The sequence below is a fragment of the Protopterus annectens genome, chromosome 12.part0 (assembly GCF_019279795.1).
Source record: "Protopterus annectens isolate FY-2018-M chromosome 12.part0, PAN1.0, whole genome shotgun sequence".
NCBI lineage: Eukaryota > Metazoa > Chordata > Ceratodontiformes > Protopteridae > Protopterus > Protopterus annectens.
The window spans coordinates 9,900,483-9,918,298 of record NC_056746.1 but is presented as its reverse complement, the minus strand read 5'-3'; the positions used below and the strand labels follow the sequence as shown (position 1 = coordinate 9,918,298).

At 37.3% G+C, this 17,816-nt stretch overlaps 1 protein-coding gene across 1 annotated transcript in view; it reads left to right on the top strand.

Moving 5' to 3' along the window:
• Positions 1–17,816, top strand: part of CLEC19A (C-type lectin domain containing 19A) — a 277,550-nt gene that overhangs the window by 45,045 nt on the left and 214,689 nt on the right. The window contains exon 2 of the mRNA XM_044089047.1: positions 17,577–17,754. Within this exon, the coding sequence (XP_043944982.1) occupies positions 17,577–17,754 (178 nt within the window). The remainder of the gene's footprint in view (positions 1–17,576; positions 17,755–17,816) is intronic.

Here is a 17,816-nt window from a genome sequence, read left to right as displayed (position 1 = left end):
TCAGACTTCATAACCTTCAGAAAAATACATGCTAAAGTAAGACCTGTTCTATCAATTGTCTCAGTTTATACAAGAGCAATTTTTAGTACTGTTTATATGTTCCCCCAATATATTTGGCATTGTCCAGATTTATTGCGTTAACAGGTTGAGAGGTACATGCAAATAAATTGCTTTATAGTATTAGGCATAGCCAAACCTCTCAACTGTCCCTGATTTTGGCTCAAAATGTTGCTCTTCCCCTAATGATCCCTCCGCAAAATAGCAATTTTGGAAGAAAACGTGGAGGGTTTATAATTAAGAAATAACTAATAATCAGATTACTTTTATTTCAGAAATGCATGTAGATTATTTTATTTTGTCAGCTGCTCAAGTTAGCAGTACTAATATTAAAGTGTCCCTTCTTTGACAGGTTCCCAGCTCTATTGTGTTGCTATTTTAGATTTTTTACATCACATTTTTGGTCCATTTTTCATAAAATTGTGTTTTTTTGGCAAATTAGTGACAAATCATTAAAGACTGAAGTTAGAAAATAATGACAGACATTTGAGTTTCAGATTTCATACCATTCAGAAAATTCATACTAATGCAAGACCTCTATTATCTTTCTAAGTTTATCAGAGCAATATTTTAAAAATTGTCCTTATTTTGGGGCCTTTGTCCCATTTCTTTGTATGGCTTTGTCCAGATTTCTTGCTCTGAGGTTGAGAGGTATGACAAATGTGTCAGGGCCATCACAGTCAGCCAGAGACATTTCAAATTTTGACATACTTGTTGCACCCCACACCCCCATGTAGTGACTCTGGATGTGTCCAAGCAAGGCAAGGAGTAGTTATGCAGTGTAAATGTGCAGTGTGTCCCCCCCATCCAAGGTAGACACAAGTACTACAGTGGCTTTTCATCTGTCCTTGATTTTCCAGAATGGTCTGGTTTCTGTCATATTTTTGTACTGTTGATTTATGCTTATTACTCAAAGTGCCTGTTGCTCCGTGTTTAAGTAGCAATGCTTTAATGACCATAAGGTAAGCTTGTCTGAGGTCGTAAGATGCAAGTAAGCTTTAATAAGCATACTGTTAAAGAATTGCCAACATTGAAAGCCTTTCTGTTGTTGCCATGCAGAGAATACTTAACTAGATAATGTATAAGCATTTGGTATTGAAGGACAGGATTACATTCTTTTAAAAAGCTCACACTTGTTGGAGACTTCCAATCATCTCTACAGGCTTTACCCGTAAACTAAACAGAATGCCAATCGTGTGGTCCATAACCTGTACAGTAATCCTTTAAGCAATGTATCTTGAGCTTGTTTCTTGTTTGCTTTTCATTTTTTACTTTGATCATGTTTTCCCCATGAAACAAGTAGATAGTTGTCAGGCAGCAGGTCTTTTTTGGATAAGAAACATTTTTACCAGTGGGGGCATCACAGAGATTTCTACTTTCAGCATGTTACTTGGTACTTTAATAAAGCTGAATATAAATTATAATTAGAACTGCAGTGCAAGGAGAAGTGGTTTGAGTTGAGTGCTGCTTGTTTTTCTTATACTTGATTTTGACTGGCATTCCAGTAATGTATTTAAAAAGTAATTTATTTTTTCATGCCTCACAACCTTTTGTTTCCATCTAGATATTAAGTGAGCTGACATGCAGCCAATGCATTGAAATATTTTTATTCTTCTACACTTATTTTTGTCTTAATTGGACTCTCATAATGATGGTTTGGCACCCAGGGCAGCGTATTTAATTAAAGTTAGTTTTTGTGGGTTTGAGCATAGCTCCTCCCCCTTTCTAGTTGGCCACATCCCTTCCCCTTGACCCCACCCATTCAGCTATCTCCTGCAGCCCCCCTTTGATTTGAAGTCACCAGCCACCACTGATGTCTCTGCTGTATTCCACAGGATCAGTACTGTGATTAGTGTGGTACTTCACTATGCTGATCTTATGATGTCTGTCGGTCATTGATGGCGTACCTGTCAGTAGCAGAAGTGATGTCCCACACGACATGCCTGTTAACACAACCCCTGTTACTGTAGCAACATTCCACATTTATACCTGCAACACTTACATGACATCCCCTTGCAGTAAGAGGTTGTGACCATTGCTGCTGCAGTATGACTCCAGTACAATGTTATGGCCATAAATCAATACACACACACACACACACACACACACACACACACATATATATATATATATAAACATGTATATAAATATATATGTCTATGTAAATGTACACATATATCTACATATATATATATATATATATATATATATATATATATATATATATATTTCCATATCCCTCTTATGTGTAGAACTGACTGTTGTATATACCTTCCCAGATGTATCACACCATAGTTATCTGTTATATGTATAGTCAGATATTACAACATACTTGATTAAACAGTAATAGCACTTACAGGTACTACACAATTGTAGAAGTCAAAGCAGTTGTTCAATACTATTCAGTATGTGTACTGACAGGGATATGTGAAAAAGCACCAGCCATCATCACAACTGTGATGACGTACTGATTAACTGTTGTGACTATAGTGTACAGCGTCCTGGGTTTAAGACCTGTAAGGGTTGTTTATTTTGTTGCTAGGCAGAACAAGGGCTGTTGGATACAAAGTGGTTATAGGTTCATAGGTTCATAGGTAGGTACTAGGCTATCTGCCTGAGGGCATTTATAAGCCTAGCCAGAGTGTGTCAGCTTTCGCCACCCCATTGATTAATTAACTGATTCTTTGTCAAGCAGAGCCAATGAAGTGATCCCAGGGTTGTATTTTCTGTTACCCATCCACTCTTCAAGGTTTCTCTTGAAGAGTGTTAGTGAGGGGCTCTGCCGAATGTAGTCTGAAATTTTTTTCCAAAGCATGGGGAGTCTCTGTGACAGGACTCCATCCCTCCAGCATGTTCTATTTATTGTTGTGGTGAGGTTTAGCTCACTAGAGCGCGTGGCTCGCAGTGACTTGGATTTCTTTAGGTGGAGCATGTCCATCAATTCTGAGTTGGACATGGCTTTGTAAGTCAGGCAGAGATCACCTCTGAGTAAGCGATATGCCACTGAGTACAGCCAGAGATTTTTCAGTCGGGCTGCATAGGACATATGTTTGAGGCCAGTAATCCTCTTGGTGAGGTACTTTTGTGGTCTTTCCAGCTGTTGGAAGTGTCTTGTGAGGTATATCCCAAATGGGGCATTGTACTCTATGATGGGTCTGATGAGTGACAAGTAGATGGGCACTATAACCTCTTTATTTCTAGATGCGAACTCTTTGGTAATTAGATGGGCCACATAGAAGGATTTCCTAACTACTATGGCAATATGTCAAAGGAGAGATTACTATCTACTTGGGTCCCCAGATCGCTTATTACCTCTTCTGTATTAAGGGGGCTGCCACCTATGTGGTAATTCGTGAGTGTTTTGTTTTTCCCAGACGGGATGACTATGCATTTTTTGGCATTTAGCTTGAGGCCATGACTTTGACACTGGGTGTCTGTCTCAGTAAGGCCCTTTTGCAGGATGTCCGTGTCAGCCAGAGAGTCAATTATGGCTCCCAGTTTGCAGTCATCGGCAAACTTGGTTAGCCATAGTCCTCCTGTGTTTGCCTGTACTTCTGAGAAGTATATGCCGAACAGTAGGGGTCCCAGGACCAAGCCTTGTGGGGCACCACTTGTGACTGGTTTAGAGTCAGACCTGAAGCCCATTATTCTTACCGTGTGAGTTCTGTCTGTAAGCCAGTTGGCAACCCATCTCGTGACGTAGGGGTTTATGTTCAGGCTGGTGAGTTTTTCTGTAATACCTGAGTGGGGAATGGTGTCAAAAGCCTTGTCGAGATCAAGGTAGGCTGTGTGAACCACCTTTCCCTCGTCTATGGCCTTGGTGACTGTCTCAAAGAAGTCAACCAGGTTTAGTAGGCATGATCTACCCTTAACAAAGCCGAACTGTGTCGAGTCAAGTGTTTGGAGGTTCTTAATGTCTTTGTTAATGAGTTCCATGATGATGCACTCCATAGCCTTGCAGACCAGGCTAGTCAGGCTTTTGGGGCGATAATTACCAGGGTCAGTTGTGGCCCCTCCTTTGTGGAGTGGAATAACTGTTGCTGTGCGCCATTCTATGGGCACATAGCCTGTGGAGAGGCTTAGGTTGAACAGCGTGTTTAGGTGGGGGGTTAGTTCATTCTGTAGTTTGTGCAAGATGCAGCCTGAGACACCATCTGGCCCCACTGACGCTGTGTTTTTGGCTTTTGAAACGGCTGTTTTCACCTGTGTGTCTGTGATTTCTGAGACACTACACTTTTCCAGTATTGCTGTGGGCCTTTTTGGGGGTGAGAGGGGGGATGGCAGTTTAGAGAAGCTTTAAGCATGTTTGTGTGGGTTTGCTTGATGGTAAGCAATGCTAACTTCTGGTTAAATATGCTTAGAGAGAGTTAGCCTCAAAATTGCTTATTCTGTGTAGGCATTGCTTACCCCTGCACAAACAGGATTAAACCCGCTTACTACTGCTTAAAAGTGCTTACTCCCGCTTACCACATGCTAATTTCTTTAAAAGAAAAGAAAAATGGATGATAGCGAAGAGGTGTGCAGTGCTTAGTGTTGCTTATTTTTAATTTTACACACTATTTGCTATATGGCATTGATTTATCATTCATTACATATTATAAATTTGTTTAGTATCCCTGATTCATGTGTAAGTATACTGTATGGGGCACTTGTGTTTATCTGGGGATTTCACCACTTTATTACAATGACACCTCACATCTGGACTTAATGCAGTACTCCAGTTCAATAATATATGTTATTTAGTAGGTTATACACAAAAAAATTGTTTATGAATTGCTTTCACATATAAAATGAGAATTTGTTATAGTGAGGATTGAACCGGGAATGACTGCTCACAAAGCATATGCTCTAACCATTACAGTATTGCAGTACTGCTTTTATTCAATGAATCTTGCTATTTAACTTCTTGTGCTGTTTAAGCTGGGCTATGTATAGCTTAGCAATGGGCACACACACGCAGCTATGGTTAAACTTTATCGCGTTTATAAAAAAAAATCTTGTAGTGTTCTTTTATCTATACCCTTCACAATATCCCTGCTACTGCTACACCTGTTATTTTGTCAGCTTTCTGCTTCACGGTGGGCATACCTCTCAACCTCTTGGAGTGAAAACCAAAGGAGTTCTGCCAAAGGAGTTCGCGTTCATATATCCGGCATTTTAATTTGAAGAATGAAACTAATGATAATTATAGAATTAGTTTTTTACATACTTATTCTTTGGATTTTAAAGAAATTAAAGAAATTATTTTCAAAAATTGGGACGTATTAAAAAATGATAGATATCTAATGAATCTATTGGGTGTAGTCCCTAAGATTACTTATAGGAGGGATGATAACTTAAAGACCATATTGCAAAGAAGTAAGATTAAGAACAACAGTAATAGGCAACATGGGATGTTTAAATGTGGCTTTTGTGCCCAATGTAAATTTATTAAAGTATGTAACCAAGTACTTATTAATGACATTATTTATAAAATTAATGATCATTATAACTGCGAAACAAAAATCGTAGTTTACGCAGCTGTATGCTCCCAATGCAAAGCATTTTATATCGGCAAAACCGAGCGTAAATTAAAATGCCGGATATATGAACACCAATATGCTATAAATAAAAAAGATGTCAATAATGCACTTGCTAGGCATACAATAGAAAATGAGGGACATACTTTTGGTTTTATAATTTTACAAAAAGGTTTTGTTAATAACAGGGGTGGCCCTTGGCAAATTCGACTGGAAATTAACGAACTCCTTTGGCAGATTCGTACTAGAGCTCACATTAGTCCAGGGATTAATGAAACTCTATCGATCAAACCAGTTTTGAAACTTTTGGCATGTAATAGATGAAATGTTTTTTGAATAACAATAGAATGTTATGTTTCACTACACATGCACACTACAATGTAATTTAGTTTTAAAATGAGTAAAATGTATTGTTAAATACATATATATATTTTATATAGGATTTTACATATAAATTAATTTTTCATTTTTAAATTGTATAGGCATTCAATGAAGCTATACATTAATACAAGAATTTATAATGCGGTTCAGTCCTACACCTGTAAAATGTTATGGTGGGTTGGCACATATTTGAGGTTCCCATGGCAATGTATAATTAAATGAAATGCATTTTAAAATGATTGGAGAGTTTAAACTATTGTGGATATAAATATTACTACTTTGGTATTGTTACATGTGTTTGTCTGATGAAGGTGGGACATAGTGCTGCTTGGCGTGTAACTGATTTTACGCTCACTTTTATTTGTTTTATTAAACTGCAATTTTCGAAGCTTAACTCTTATTGTGACCGGGTTGGCCACTTCAACAGTTTAATGGATACAATTTTACTTGGTTTGAAAACTATGCAAGCTAAGCACAGTGTTAAAAATAAAACAGAAAAAAACAATTCTCTAAAAGCATATTTTTCTGTTAAAAAAATTAGTCCTTGACATGAACCACCCAGTAGTATGAATCTTGGCTCTAGATGATTGTCAGTATTGAAGTGACAACCCGGCCCAGTGTGCAAAAATAGGAAAAAGGGATTGTGGATGGATGGATGAATGTCGGTATAATTCTAGGCAGACACAGTTTATGATCAGTAAGGAGAAATTATTAACAAGGTCTGAAGGCTTAGATACACATCAAAGTCAAAGAGATGTTTGTTAAATTGCAAGATAAAAAAGTGCTATATATTAAGAAGAGCACTTATAAATAATACCAAAAATAATAAGAAATCCTTTTACAAATGTACTAGAAATGTCAGAAAAAGGAACCACAAATTATTCAATGGATTGATGATGGGAATATTGACAACCTTAATACTTGGTATGTTGAGTTTGTTAGCCATGTTATAAATGTTTTTCATGGGGGCATTTTCAGTATGCATATAACTGAGCACCATGAAATTTAGTCCTCCATTACACAAACTGTTCAAAATTAGAATATTTAAGGGCTGTAGATAGTTTGTTCATGGATCATTTCTGCAATGATCTTCTGTCACTAGCAAAGCTATTAAATAAAAGCAAAAGGTTTGAATTTTGTTTTTCTGATGGAAACCTCCTATACTCCCATGGGTGGGGGGTTTATACCTTTTACTAAGGCAATCAACTCAAAAATCAACACAATTCAGGGAAAAGGCTTCAGGGAACTTATAAAATGACTAGTGGTTTGGCAATGTACAACATGTCTTTGAAGAATATGATTTTGATCAAGCAATTCTATCCCATGTTTAGCAAATACTTTGAATATAAGCAAGGTTATTAGTATAAATGATATCAGGAAGGTGGTTCTACTTGAATTGTGAAATGAGTTACTGTACTGCTATAAATACCTCCTTGGGTCTGATCATTTTGAGCATTATATGTTGATAAAGAACAGTAGTATTGTCAGGATATATCTTGTCTGTAATAAGATGAATTGTGACCTGGCTAATTGGTAAGCCCACTTAATGTGTAGATAGCTTGGAAATAATCAATTAGCTCATATAATAATGTTAGTGGAGAATTTCTACACAGCTCATTATTGGGCCATTATGATTTAACTTATATACTTCATTATTAATAAGGATATGCTTAGTGCTGCTTAGTCAGGCAAAACTAAATTAAGTTAATTTATTAAATCTACTAAGCATGCACAAGATTTATAAACAGTATCAGATAAACCCTGCAAATAGGATAAGGAATACAGTTTCAAAAGTATACAGCGTAACAGACAGTGACAATTTGACAAAGGAAAACGTTATAGGCCTGTTACTCTGTGTGGAACTGGATTAAATGGTACTGATGTTTATAAAGATATAAGCTGTTAGCTGACAATAAACTTATTTTTAATAAACACACTAATGTGATGTGTAATTAATACATAAAACTAATAATGTGTTCAGGCAGCATGTTTCCATTTGACGAATGGAAGCTTCTAGAATGTTTACTACTCACCATTGTGGTCATCATATAAAAGAATTTACATAAATAGTTCAAAGTGTATTCTACATCATCTTTCTAAACACCTAAGTTTACAGAATTAACTTATATACAGAAATTACGGCAAACGGGTCTATCTTTCAAGTTCTAAGAAAGTAAGGGAAGATTGCATCGCTGTATTTTAATCTAAAAAATAATCATTATCTTTCCATGTGCTTAGATTTGGATTATTCTGAGTGTGATATTATCTCTTCATTTTATTAAGGGAATATTTATTTAAATTTCTGTATACCCTTCAAGGGAATGTCAAAAATGATAACTAGTGGATGGAAATGGTGAACAGTTTATGAAATAATCTTAACATTTTCAAGGTGCTTGAAATGCCTAAAGATTTTAAATTTGCTATGTGCATAAAGGTGAAAAAATTTTCATATTTGATGATATTGTTTTTGATTGAATAACTATGTTTCTGTATGTTGAGGATAAATGTTATCAACAGAAGGGAGGCACACTGATATAGGTTTTACAAAAGAATCCATATGAACAGAAATTAAACTAAATACATTTAAGAATAGATGGAAAGCTTATGGCATGATTTGAAGCCCGAATACCTTCATAAACAATAGTCCAAAAAACATGGTATTTTTTGAAAACTGGACTATATGGGTAGAGGGAGCAGAGTCTGAAATGTTAAAAGGGAAGATGTAAATATGCTAAATTTCTTTTTTCACTGTAATCAAAAATACATGGAACAGGAACATTGGTAATTCTATACCACAATTTATTCTTGAAAAGGGTAAATATAAATCTGTCTTGTAGCTGAGAACCATTAACTATGGAGCTGCCCGCAGCTGCTGAGTGTTCCTGGCCCAGCGTCTTGGCTAATCTCTCCAATCTGAGTACACTGCTCTAGGACACAGAAACTAAGAACCTGAAGAACAAGGACCCTGTCCAAACTCCCTTCAGTCTCCAAAGTTGAGCAACCTATCCCTGTACTTTCTCAGTAAAGAGAGCATGAAAGTATGTGTCTAAACTATCACAGCCAGTATAGCCTATAACTTATTATTAGATCTAGGTGGCTATAAAGCGCTAGCCAGGAAAACCAGCAGCTTTACTCCATCCCCACTCTGTAACCAATCTAATCTACTTCTTCCACCATTTAAAGACACTCAGAACCACTACACCTTTTCTTGCATTAGGAACCTAAACTCCCTCCTTTTTTACCCTGCTTACAATAAATTAATTTGGGCCACCAGGTGGCAGACTTGTCCCTTCCAGGCCTTGAAGCCTTCTTCTGACCTGTACTACACCTTTGCTATATACTGTTTATCCACAGACTTGCTATTAAAATGTAGTCCATAACATCTATTTATTTTTATGGTTAGCACTCACACACCCTCCAAATAGCTCTATTGTATACTCTTTTAACTTTATTCCAGTATTTAGGGTTACCTACCTACTGTAATCCCTGCTTCAACTGATTGTTCTTTTCTGCTCCTTACCTCTCTTGTCTCTCTCCCTATTTAACCTATACCATCTCCTCCCCTTCCCCCACCTAACTAAGACTTTGACTCATCATTACTTCACTGTCCCCTCTCTCCGCCCCCATCTTTACATCATACTTCTACACACTGGTATTTTACCTATACGTCTATCAGCCTATCCACTTTCTAGTAGCACTAGCCCCTCCTAGTTCACAGCCCTTATCTCTCCTTCCCCCACCCTCCTACCTCACATCCTCCACTTTTCCCATAAATACATGCTGTCCTGGGCTGTAATTTTCTTTACAGAACTGCCCCCAGCTGCTGTGTGTTCCTGGCCAGGCATCCTGGCTAATGTAAGTACTGAACTATTGCCTTATTGTTGAGTAGTATGTACTGTTTAAGAAGGAAATGAGGATTTCATGGTAACATATGTTTAATTTTTCTTTTGGTATAGATTCATATATGAATACTTAACTTTTTACTACACTTCCTTGAGATATAGTTTATAGGTGTCTCCCATTACTGGTGCACGTTTATTCTCCAATGTGTTAGAGTGCTAGCGTTAGCAGTGTAGTATTACTGTACTTCAAAGTGAGCTTCTGTAGAACTTTTGGTGCGGACGCTAAGAGACTTCTGTTTCTTAAGCAAAGCAATATTATCTGGTTGCTGTAGTTTACATAAATCTGACCAATACCCAATCCCGCTAACGTGGTACTGAGAAGCCGCGTAAAGGGTATCTCACATCTCATTTTAAGAACAATCTAAACCTAGGCTTCTCAAACTGCGCCACCCATGTGGAGAGTCCTTAGCGACCAACCCCACTTAAGGAACTTGGAAGAACTAAATAGCTTCTAAACCTACGGTACTCTACCTCTAAGAACCTCATTAGGAAGTATTTTATTACACTTTCTCTTCAATTTTTTTATCATTTAAAGGAACTTGTCATAATTTTCACCTTTTGTAAGACGCCCCACTATATCAGTATAGCTGATATGGTACTACCTTAAGGTACACGTAGAGTTTATACAATTGTGCTCAGCCACAGCTGTTTCCCACACTATTATTGTTTCCCTAACTCACGCTGCTCTAAACGTAAGAACCTTATTTAAACAGCATCTTACTAAATCTGGTCTTTGTATTGTTGTCTTCACAATAAGACCAATTTGCTGTAACTTCCACGTACATTTAGAGAACGCAATAGCAGAGCAGTATCGGGGCTGGGATACCTGTGCAAAGTCATAATTTGGCTCTTACTTACATCTTCACCACAGATTAGCAGAGTGTCCGGAAAGCCATAATGGAATACTCTAGCCAATGTAGTTTAAAAGCAGACTAAGAAATAAACGAGGAGACGTACTTGCCTACATTTAAGATTGCATCTAGAGTAACAGGTGCTTATGGTAATCACTAACCACACCTCTACTAGCTAATGTAATGTGAAACGTACGAACGTGGCTGATTTTTACACAAGTAGCATTTGTAAATTTCATTAAGGCTAAGAGGTATACGTGAGAAGGCTAGGACTGCACCGCAACTAGCCAATATAGATAACAATAAAAGAAAACATGAATGGCGAGGCTCACTCTAAACTTGAACTTTGCCTTAGCTAAATATCGACACCTACAGCTTCTACATTAGAATTCAGGTTCGTCCTCAATGAATTAGTGTACCATTAGACATACTGACTTTAGGTATTACTAAATGAATTTGTTTTTACAGTACACTACTTGAAGGGTGTTCTTAAGTCTTAAACACTGATGTAAAAGCTACACCACCTTAAATCAGATGCCCCATAAGAGTGGTCATTTAATGTAGTATTTTTAATGCTTGAGTCCATACTTTTCTTAACTCTACCACATATTTACTATGTCCAAGGTCCCTGCATTAAGTTAGAGAAATCTACTTCCCTGCAATGTCCACCTAAGGTTATTGTTTCAGGTCTATGATTAAAAACATTGGGAGTGCTGTAACAATTGTAAATGTTTTGGCAGATAGCATTCATACAGGAATAATTGTATATGCTTATTTAACCAAGCTATGCTTTTACAATACTTATGTTCATTAAGCACATATAGGCTTACATATATATTTACTATCTGCATTATTTATATATATGATCTGTTAATTAAAAGCATGATCTACATTATTAATGTAAGCTATAGTTAAGCTATAGTTATAGTTATTGCTCTATAGCGTTAGTGCTAATGATACCTTTACAGCTATCATTGTTACCTAACTGGATATATACCTTGTAGCTTCCTATAGTCTTGTTCCTAGCCTGGTTAGAATAATAAGATTTGACCAGAATTTTGCTGACTTATGTTTGATAAGGACTTGCTATAATACTGATTATAAGACCTGTAAGGAGTGTTGCATCTTTCTAGACAACTTGAGAACTTGATAGCCTGAACTACAGTTTTGTACAGTTCTACGTGATTATATGCTTGTAATATTCTGTTTAATTACATTGCCGTTGATACTAAACTAAATATCTTGTTTCTACTATTTTTCTCTCTCTCTTTTCCTCCTTAAACAATCCCAGCTCTCCAATCTGAGTTCAGTGCTCTAGGACACAGAAACTAACAACCTGAAGAACATGGACCCTGTCCAAACTCCCTTCAGTCTCCACAGTTGAGCAACCTATCCCTGTACTTTCTCAGTAAAGGGAGCATGAAAGTATGTGTCTAAACTATCAAGGCCAGTATAGCCTATAACTTATTATTAGATCTAGGTGGTTATAAAGCGCTAGCCAGGAAAACCAGCAGCTTTACTCCCTCCCCACTCTGTAACCAATCTAATCTACTTTTTCCACCATTTAAAGACACTCGGAACCACTACTCCTTTTTTTGCATTAGGAACCTAAACTCACTCCTTTTTTACCCTGCTTACAATAAATTAATTTGGGCCACCAGGTGGCAGACTTGTCCCTTCCAGGCCTTGAAGCCTTCTCCTGACCTGTACTACACCTTTGCTATATACTGTTTATCCACAGACTTGCTATTAAACTGTAGCCCATAACATCTATTTATTTTTATGGTTAGCTCTCACACACCCTCTAAATAGCTCTATTATCTACTCTTTTAACTTTATTCCAGTATTTAGGGTGAACTACCTACTGTAATCTCTGCTTCAACTGATTGTTCTTTTCAGCTCCTTACCTCTCTTGTCTCTACCCGCTCCATTCGCCCTATGGGCTCACTCCGTTCCCCTACCCCCATTTCCTACCCACCCTTACTGCTCCTAAGCTTATACATCATCACCACAACCTCTTCCTCTCCAATCCAATCACAATAGTCATCTTGTTAACATTCTACATACACCTATCTCAAATCACCCCTAGTATAACTCCTCCCCTTTAAAGAACACCAGTAAGTATATTAGTCACTATGCAAACACAACCTTTCAGAATCCAACTAAAGCTCCTAATCATTGTCTTTCTCCTACTTTCTCTAACAGCAGCCTACCTACTAACCTTATATGAACAGTCAAAATATTTGCAGCTGAACTTCCCTAATGCAGAAACAAGTACTATACCTCTAATTAATTCCCCAGAACACATAAACATAACATCTTTACCTAGCTATTTACCTGCTAAATATCACAGATTGACCCATATCAAATACAACTATCTAAAACTTAAAAAAACATCTTCACCATTACTTTAACTTCCACAATCCCTTAAACAAACTATTACACCTCTCCTTACTAGATGGGGACATTCATCCTAACCCAGGACCAGGGCATAAAACTAGCACAGAACCACAAATTCATGTTCCCTCTACCCCAAATATCCCATCTAAATCTCCCAACTCACTCTATATAGCTCACCTCAATATTTGCAGCATAAATAATAAAATTGCCCACCTCCATGCTCTCCTGGATGTTCATTCATTTGATATACTTTGTTTAACAGAAATATGGCTAAAACCTACTACACAAGATGTTGAAATTATTCCATCTGGGTACAACATCTTGAGACAAGACCACAAAGTAAAAATAAGAGGGGGTGTTGCTATCCTTTATAAAGAAGGGCTACAAATATCTATACTAGATCTTGGTTCCTCTTCTGAAAACAATGCAGAAATCATTAGCACCAAATTTCAACTTAATCCCAACAAATCCCTAAATATAATATGTATCTACTTGCCCCCTGGTAACAACTTCACCACTCTGGAAGGTATCTTTGCTGAACTCTCCACAAAAATTCCCCAAGAGACAATAATTCTTGGAAACTTTAATATAGACTGGAAGGACTGCTCTACTGAATCTCCAACCTCCCATATTAACCTTAATGGCTTCTCACAAACAATTAACTCCCCAACCAGAATTAATAAACCCAATAACAAGGAATCCATCCTATACTGGATTCTAATAAATAATCACCAACAACTCTATACTGTAGGGACCCTCCCTGACGATGTAAGTGACCATTCTCTCACTTACATAATCAGGCAAAGGTTGAGCTCACACAACCCAACCATATATAAAACAATAAGAAGCAACAGAAACTTTAACCCCAGTAACTTCCAAACTGAACTAAAAGAATGTGATTGGTCACCTATAAAATACCTCCCACTTGACGAAGCAACAAACTACTTTAACTCAAAATTCTTAACAATCGTTAACCACCATGCACCAAAGCATTCCATCAAAATTAAATCTAAACCCGCCCCATGGCTTACAAAGAAAACCAGGTAGAAAATTCAACAGAGAAATAAAGTTTGGGCACTATGGAGAACAACTAAAAACCCCGTAGACCAACAACAATTCAGGCAAAAAAGAAATGAGACTAAGAAAGCTGTACCTGAAGATAAAAAAAAAACTTTTACTTCCACCTCCAACAGAACAGCCAAAATAATCCACAAAAGTTCTGGGCGAGCATAAACAGACTACTTCAACCAGGCCAATCTGCAACACCACCCCCTATAGGATCAAATTCCAACAATCCAAAGCAAACTTCTAATGCTTTTAATACCTTCTTCATTGAGACCCTCCAAACACTTGCTAATCAACAGCCGATAGCTCTGCCCTTCCAACTAATACTGCTAACTCTCTCCCAGTTCTAAACCTGCAACCTGTCCTAACTTCCATCTGCAACATCTTAAGTAAACTAAAACCTACTACCCCTTCAGCTGACCAGCTACCTGCTGAATACCTGCAAAAGGCAGCCAAAGTCATAGCTTATCCTGTATCATTGCTGATAAATAGAACCATACAAGAAAGCACTATTCCCACCATCTGGAAAATCTCCTACATTATCCCCCTACACAAGGGTGGAAACTCCAGAGAATATTCTAACTATCATCCCATAGCACTACTTTCCCCATTAGCTAAAATAATGGAAAAGTACATCCACAGACAGTTACTAGACCACCTACTCCAGAACAATTTACTGATGAAATCTCAACATGGCTTCAGGCCTTTCCACAGTACAACAACTGCACTCCTATCCTTCACTGAAAGCATTAATAAAAACTGTAATAACAATCTTCTCTCTGCACTTTTCATCGACCTTTCAAAAGCACTCGGCATGGTCAACCACCACTTACTTCTCAATATTCTAAAATCCTTCTCTCTAGACACAAAGACTATAAAATGGTTCCAATCCTACCTTGATAATAGACAGGAGGCAGTGCTATGGGACAACATCCTCTCATCCCATCTCCCAGTTACCCTAGGTGTTCCTCAGGGCTCTATATTGGGCCCCCTCCTTTTCCCAATATTTATCAATGACCTCAACCTAGCTATTCCTTTAACTATGTACAATACACAGATAATTCAACAATAATCTGCTCAGATAAATCTCAATCCCAACTACAGACTCTAACTCAGACAATGTTCAATAAAACAGAAAATTGGTTTCTACAATGCTGCCTCCTCTTGAACCCCCCCCCAAAAAAAAACAAACTCCTCCTCTTCACTCCTACCCGTAAATCACTCCCAATGAACTTTTCAGTCTTATCCAATAATGGTGCACTCATATCTCCTGATCCAACAACTAAACTTCTAGGGGTAACCATTGATAACCTGAACTTTGAAACCCATATCAACAATACCATAAAAACTGTTAACAGGAAACTAGGCTCCCTCTATAGTATAAAACCCTTTCTCTCCCCACTAGCCAGAACTACTATTGCCTATTCCCACCTTATTTCCACACTTTTCTATGCTTCTTCCATATATACTATCTTGTCAAAAAATAACCCTAACAAGCTAGCCAACGCTTACAATAGCATTGTCAGATTTGCTGCTGCTTCCTCCTTTAGGACCCATCACTGCCATAACCTGAAACAATTAGGCTGGTTAGAGCTTCTGAATCAGATTCACTTTAAACAACTCACCAATGAGCACAAAACCCTTTTCCAACCTACCAATACCCCAATACTTGCTAGTCCCATTACCCAATATAAGAACCTTTCAACTTTACACTCATCTAATAAACTACTTGTATCAACATGTAAATCTAATAACATTGCAGGAGATGCTCTGTTCTCAAATGCAATTGGAAAGTATTGGAACCAACTCCCCCATGAACTTACATCACTGTCTTCATTTACACATTTTAAACACAATCTGAAACTCTATCTTAAAACCCATTGGTTATGTCCCTGTACAAATCCAGACTAATCTCATACTATATCCCAAATACCCTCTCTTAAGACCTAACTCCTGCTCTATCTCTGTCTTTTTAGATCAAGGCCTATCCTTGGCAAAAACATATCTTATCCCAGCAGAGAGAATTTAAAATACCTAGTTAAATTATTCTGCATATAATTCTAAAGCATCCTACCTAAGGCAGGCAACAAGTATTGTTTAAACTGTGAGCATAGCTGAACTGTTGAAACTTGAAGTATGAATTTGTTTAACAATTACTTTCTAATTACTAATGAAGTCTTGCACATAAAGTCTAAAATATCTTATCTAATGCATGTAACATGTTTTTTGTATAAACTGTGAAGATTCCTGAACTGTTTAAAATTTGTAGTATTTAACTGTATAACAACTAGTACCTGTATGTTAGTAGTCTAGTAATCTCCTAGAGCTTATCTCCCCGGGACTCTACTGAAAATGGATATAAATCCAGTTAGACTATCCCAGTCAAAAAATGTAAAATAAAATAAATAAATAAACTAAAATAAAACATATCCATGTGGTAGCTTTAAAGGCAAACTTAATTAGCCAAACAGTTTAAATCTGTTATTGCATTCCACGTGTATATCTTATTCAGTAAAATAAGAAAATAAAAGGACAGTATGATGTGTGTGTGTGTGTGTGTGTGTGTGTGTGTGTGTGTGTGTGTGTGCGTGTGTGTGTGTGTGTGTGTGTGTGTGTGTGTGTGTGTGTGTGTGTGTGTGTGTGTGTGTGTGTGTGTGTGTGTGTGTGTGTGTATATATGTGTGTGTCTGTGTGTGTGTGTGTGTGTGTGTGTATATGTGTGTGTGTGTGTGTGTGTGTGTGTGTGTGTGTGTGTGTGTGTGTGTGTGTGTGTGTGTGCATATATGTGTGTGTGTGTGTGTGTGTGTGTGTGTGTGTGTGTGTGTGTGTGTGTGCGCGCGTGCATGTCTTTGCACATATCATGCTGCAAACTGCATAGCTCACTGTGTCTTTTTATGCAGCAGTGGGGCAAAAACCTTTTCTACAATGGATGCGACACTGACAGTTTGCATGCCTAGATAATCAATCATCTACTCAAGATCATGCCCAATGACTGCTCCTTCCTGATTCAGTGTAGATGTCAGTGCTGTTCCTCTTTGACAGAGTGATGCACACTGAAATATTAATCCACTTTATATATATTGCTCTGCCATTAAGAGTGTAAAATGCAGTGAAACATCTATCCACTTTACATATGGGCAAGTAAACAATTTTGTTACATAAGAAAGAACACTATGCATTGGACAGAATACAATGTATATGATTGTGAAATAACTGAATAAAATATGAAACTGTTCTTTAAACTGAGCATAACCACTGGCATTAAGATTACACTAGAGTACAAAAGTTGTATTATGATAATTATAAGTATTACTCAGTCTTTATAAATACTAAAAGGTACAAAAAGTAAAGTTTATCTGTACAAAATGCAAGATTAATATAAACTCTTGTTTTTCCTTCCAGCATTACCAATTCAAATGCAAGAACCTATTCAGAGCTACGCTTGTCCTCTGTTTTGGACTGAATATAACAATTATTGTTACCGATTTATTCCGGTTAACAAGACATGGGCTGAGGCTGATCTGTATTGTGCAGAGTTCTCAATTGGATTAAAGTCAGCAAAATTAGCATCTATCCATAGGTGAGTGCTTTACCTGCTATGGACAATACGTTTTTGGATTATGCATTCTTGGGAAGATTAAG